Raw genomic sequence first — 5,000 nt, forward strand, 5'->3', positions numbered from 1 at the left:
AACAGAGAAAAAGAAAAAGAACATTTTATCGCGTTTTTCAAGTTTCAACATGGTGGTGAGGCTCAGAACGGTGAGAGGTTATAAACACCTTTGCAAAACCGAAGTAGTCAAAATATAGCTTTTGTTACCTTGTCGATTTTTAGTGACTTTCGCAACGGAAAACGCAGTCTGGAATTTTTTCTTTTTTCTGGAAGAAATGCTGTGTAACCATACGCGCAGCTCTCCCTTCAAGGCAAGGAAATAAGTACTCTTTTTAAAAATAACCTCGAATTCCGAGAGTAACGTCCCATAATTTGCATAGTTCGTTGTGCGCATCTCGAGATACTCAGATTTTCTATGAGTGGTGCTTATTAATACAGGGATATTTTTGCGCGGTTTAAAACTACGCGGAGAAAGCAGAACTTAGCAAGAGCTCTCGGTATCCAAAAAGAAAAAAAAATGGGGGTAACTAAGCATTTTTCAGAGATAAGTAAGCTTCAATTTGGAAAAGAACGCTATACATTGCTCTGCATTTTAAACTTCTTTACAAATATTGCTGATTAATTATCTTCGAAAAATGCGTGGTAACCCCCAATTTTCTTTTTGGGTTTCAATACGATCTGCTTTTCCCGCATATTCAGTAAACCGCGGAAAAAACCTTTGAATTAGTTGGCGCCGTCCTTAACTGAAATGAATGTCGGGTTAAACAGAGCAAAGTTAATAACTTACGGGTTTTCTTTATCGACAGCAATAACACATGGAAAAATAACTTGCGGCCAGGCTAACAAAAGAAAAGGACATAAATAAATGACACTAAGAATAGCTCGGAAAAGATAGGGACACCCCGGCAAACCTCCGAACAACTCGGAACATAGGTAACATGGTCTGAAGCCTGCAGTTTGACTTCCTATAACTTGGGACAACTTTTACATCTCAAAACAACCCAGGAAACCGCGAAAAAGCTCGGATCTGGGGCCAGTTTCTCGAAAGTCCCGAAACTCTTCGGGCCCGAAAAGCCATTTGTGGAACTGCCAACCGCAATCAAACCTATGAAACGTACCATCTTCCTGAACAAAACCGGCCTTGACTGAACTTGATCCAAGGTCGATGATGATGGTTGAGCCCTACAAATATAAAACCCAAACACTAATGTTCTTTAAAAGATTGGAGCCTACTTGGGATGAGAAAATGTCAAAGGTAGTATGGAAATATTTTATCGTGATCATCATCGCCCGGTTGTAGAGTAGTCGACTGTAATATGTCTCCAACTCGGTCAGGCTTTGGCAGAGCCCACCAAGGTTATCCTTTGAGAAATGATTGGCTTGAGGCGGGCATCCGCAGTCTCCCATAAGGTCTATTTCCATGGGAGAGCTCATACAGCGCGTAGATGTTTGCGGGGAAGTTCTTAAATGTGTTTAAAGGGGCTAGGTCACGCTATTTTAGGTAATTTTGTTAATTATGAGCTCTAAACGTCAAATTGGCAGAGCAAGAGTCTTTCATTTTGCAAAATCACGGCCACATAACTACTGAGAATGATTTTCCAGCTGTGTAAATGACATTTTGATATAAACTGATATAAATTTGAAAAAAGGTGGGCCGACGTTTTTCAAATTTACCCAAATTTAATCCATTTCAATCCTCTGCAGTTTTGTCCATCCATGTCCCTTCTTGGCTTCCCGGTGTTTTGTTAGAGTTCGTCTATACCTTTGAACAATTATTTTGATATTTTAGTTAATTCTACGACTATTCAATCAGTGCTGAAATTGCCTAAAATTGCGTGACCTAGCCCCTTTAAAATATGACTAAGGATACTGAGCAGAAGGCAAGATGATCACCGACAGCCCGTCAATGGTTGTTGCTAATGAGGTGGTAAATTCTGTCATTCGATCTGTGCATTTACCATTTATATATTTATCTAAAGCATTCCAACAGAAAGGCCTTAAGGCCTTCCAACTCACACAATGCACTTCATGCAAATCAGCATGACAATTAGATTCAGATTGCTTCCTTTTAAATATAAACAAGGAAACCGTTGCATTAAGAATTATTTTGCAGTAAAACTGCATCGTTTTGCTTTCGTTCCCAGTGTTGTTTTGACGCCAAAATGGTCGTCGTTACGTCATCTGAAAACGGAGGAATTTACCTCAGTGGCAGATGATTCATCTGTTGGGGGATTGCTGTCCGTTGGTACTACAGACTCAGCTTCCAATGCCTCTTTCCAGTCCTCCGCTTCTTTAATAGACGAGCACTTCAGTTTCAGTGATTTTCCTCCTCCACCCTAAACGTATAGGCATGCAATGTGTACAAAGGGTTTAACACTGCGTATAGATGGAAGTCGCTAGTACCACGGCCGAGCTGGTAAGAGGCATGCCCCTATTCCTGAGATGACATCACAAATTGCTTTTGATTGAAAGAAGGTTTGCATCGCAGAGAAGTTTGTGACGTCAACTCAGGGATTGACCCCATCCCACTCACTAGCAAAATCCGTTTTTGGCTTCAAGAATCCGTTTTCGGATTTTGCCAAAAAACGCACCCTGAGTTAAAAGTAAATCGCACGTGAAGCCTGCGGTGCGCGCTAAGGTTTTGCCCTTAAAAAAAGTGCGGTTTGTGATTCTCTTGTTGCCGTTGCAGCGCTGTCGTTGCTGACTCACACAGCTAATTACTGAGGTAACTCTTACTTCTTCGACAACTTCCAGCAATTTGTCCTCGACTTTCTTGACCTAATACAGCGGAAAAAGAAAAAAAAACAAAACATCGTTAAAGTACCTTTTTTCGTCTTGTTTTTTGGCATAATTCTATCCTGTCAACTTTGAAGCAAATCTGGTCTCTTCAGGCCAATCAGCCAATCAGCCTGATGGCCTTTTAATACAAACAGTGTACTTGCATATCTTCCAATGATTCAGTAGCTCAAAGGACTGCCAGCTAATGACAGTCCTTTGGGGAAGTAAATATCCACCACCACCGACCCTGAAGTGAATAGTTGTTTCACTATATACTAACTAATATAGCACAAAAAGATGATTTCAACTTACTTATTCCTGCAATGATTTCAATAAATATATAAAGCTATCGGCCAACTGAATGAAAAGTGTTAATTGTTTGCGTGTGATTGAAAGTGCAACCGGAGTCAACGGACGCTTTTCATTCAATGAATTTATTCGTGTATTCATGTCATCTTTTATCAACTGGTTTGGTAAACCAGTCAGTAAGTCGGTAAGTCAGTCAGTCAGTCAACGAGTCATTACGTGAGTCAGCGAGTCAGTACATCAGTCAATCCCTCAGTAAGCCACTCAAATAGTCAGTTAGTCGGTCAACCAGCCAATTAGCCAAGCAGTCAATGAAGCAATCAGCCATTCACTGAGCCATTCAGTCTATTACTTAGTTGGCCAGTCAGCCAGTGTCAGTAAGTCAGACAAGTAATGTCTGTCTGTTAGTTCTAGTCAGTCGGCCAGTAAATCAGTCAGTACGTTCATTGACTAGGTCGGCCAGTAAGTAAGTCAGACATGCAAAGAGTCAGCCAGTCATTCAGTCAAAACGTCAATCACTCATTTGGCCGAGTAACCCAGTCAGTCACTAGATAAGTCAGCCAACAAGCCAGGCAACCTTTCAGTCAATCTATCCCTGACACAGTCTAAGCATTGGTCTGACAGTCTATCCTTTGGACTTCTTCTTTTCAAAGCCTCGATCTTTCCTTTTTCACATAACAACAAAGGCAATCATTAAGATCCATGTCTGATGCATCGGATCAAAATTAACATGTTTTCAACTCACTATGCAGTGAACCAAGTTGACAAATCCCAAAGGTTGTAAAGCTCGATGATCCTGTAATAGATAGAAACAAAAAGCTTGAAGCTACCATGAATTAAGAGCGCTGTACAAAAGAGAAATGCTCATGCCGCAAATTGCAGCCGTACACTTCGACTCGCTAAAAGGCATTTGCAAGTTCCCTTTAATAGAACAGAATGAGTGAAACATCTACCTCTAATGGTTGCGTGCTCAACACGTATTTTTCATTTTAGAGCACTTTTCAAATGGCTGACGAAAGTAATTACGCGATTGCAATTGCTACGCTTAGTGATTGGTTTAAAATCTCCCGCCAGTTTATCGATCATTGAGAAGAAAAACCAAACCCGATCGCGACTTGCACGCGCGATTTTTCCCGCGCTTTGAGCAAGTTACACGGAATTCCTACGAATTTGGATTGGTTCATTGCACTGTTTGTCCCTGCTGTGATTGGTCAAAGTAATAGGCCATTTCCGAGTTCAAGTCTGCCTCCTCTTCAAAGCGAGTCTACGTGCGAAGTCTTTGTGATGGTAATTAGTTCTACTTTACATATGAATGAAAACTAATTTTCATAACAAAAACTTTGCACTTAGACTCGCTTTGAAGATGAGGCAGGCAAGAACTCGGAAATGGCCTCTTACTTTGGTACTTGTTTTACGACAGTCGATTGAAAACCACTCTATGCAGCTGCGAAGTAAATCACTGTATTTATGTACCTCATAATAGAAGAGTTTTCCTCCAACAGCCTTAAAATGACGTTTCTTCCAGCTCTTGAATACAGAACCCTTGAGGACGAAATGGCATAGTTTTATTTCAAGCATGATTTCATATTCTTTTAACAAAAAGCTTGCCACAGCTACTCTATTGCTTTATAGACCTTATTAATAAATTGCATGAAGCTGTTTTGTTATTTTTGACTTTGATTTACACTCTTAAGCTGCAAAAACCATCGGTGAAGGACAGCTTGGTGCTAACAGTGTACGCCTCTTTGGCCATTTGCCATCTCACAACCAGGGTGTGCTCTGACATGGAATAACAATCTTAATTTTTAAATATTACACATTATTAAATTCTCAACTTCGGTTAATGAATTTCTCGTGCTGTGACTGGTTTACTCAATCTCGGTTATCAGCTCAAATACCTTAGTTTGACCTTATATGGCAAATGATTCCGCTAAGCGCTGCTAAGCTAAAATTATTTTCGCCGGAAAGCGAAATTTCTCTTTGAATAAAGCACAA

The 5,000-nt window shown here is 40.4% G+C and overlaps 1 protein-coding gene across 1 annotated transcript in view; it reads right to left on the minus strand.

The window, feature by feature from the left end:
* The window catches only part of LOC138049884 (uncharacterized), a 31,587-nt gene that overhangs the window by 11,162 nt on the left and 15,425 nt on the right, over nt 1-5,000 (minus strand). Inside the window, exons 9-15 of the mRNA XM_068896352.1 lie at nt 4,479-4,547; nt 3,751-3,801; nt 2,658-2,699; nt 2,123-2,257; nt 1,040-1,103; nt 709-760; nt 129-225 (exon numbers count right to left, since the gene is read on the minus strand). Coding sequence (XP_068752453.1) covers nt 129-225; nt 709-760; nt 1,040-1,103; nt 2,123-2,257; nt 2,658-2,699; nt 3,751-3,801; nt 4,479-4,547 — 510 coding nt within the window. The remainder of the gene's footprint in view (nt 1-128; nt 226-708; nt 761-1,039; nt 1,104-2,122; nt 2,258-2,657; nt 2,700-3,750; nt 3,802-4,478; nt 4,548-5,000) is intronic.

This window comes from Montipora capricornis, chromosome 5 (assembly GCF_036669925.1).
Source record: "Montipora capricornis isolate CH-2021 chromosome 5, ASM3666992v2, whole genome shotgun sequence".
Lineage (NCBI taxonomy): Eukaryota > Metazoa > Cnidaria > Anthozoa > Scleractinia > Acroporidae > Montipora > Montipora capricornis.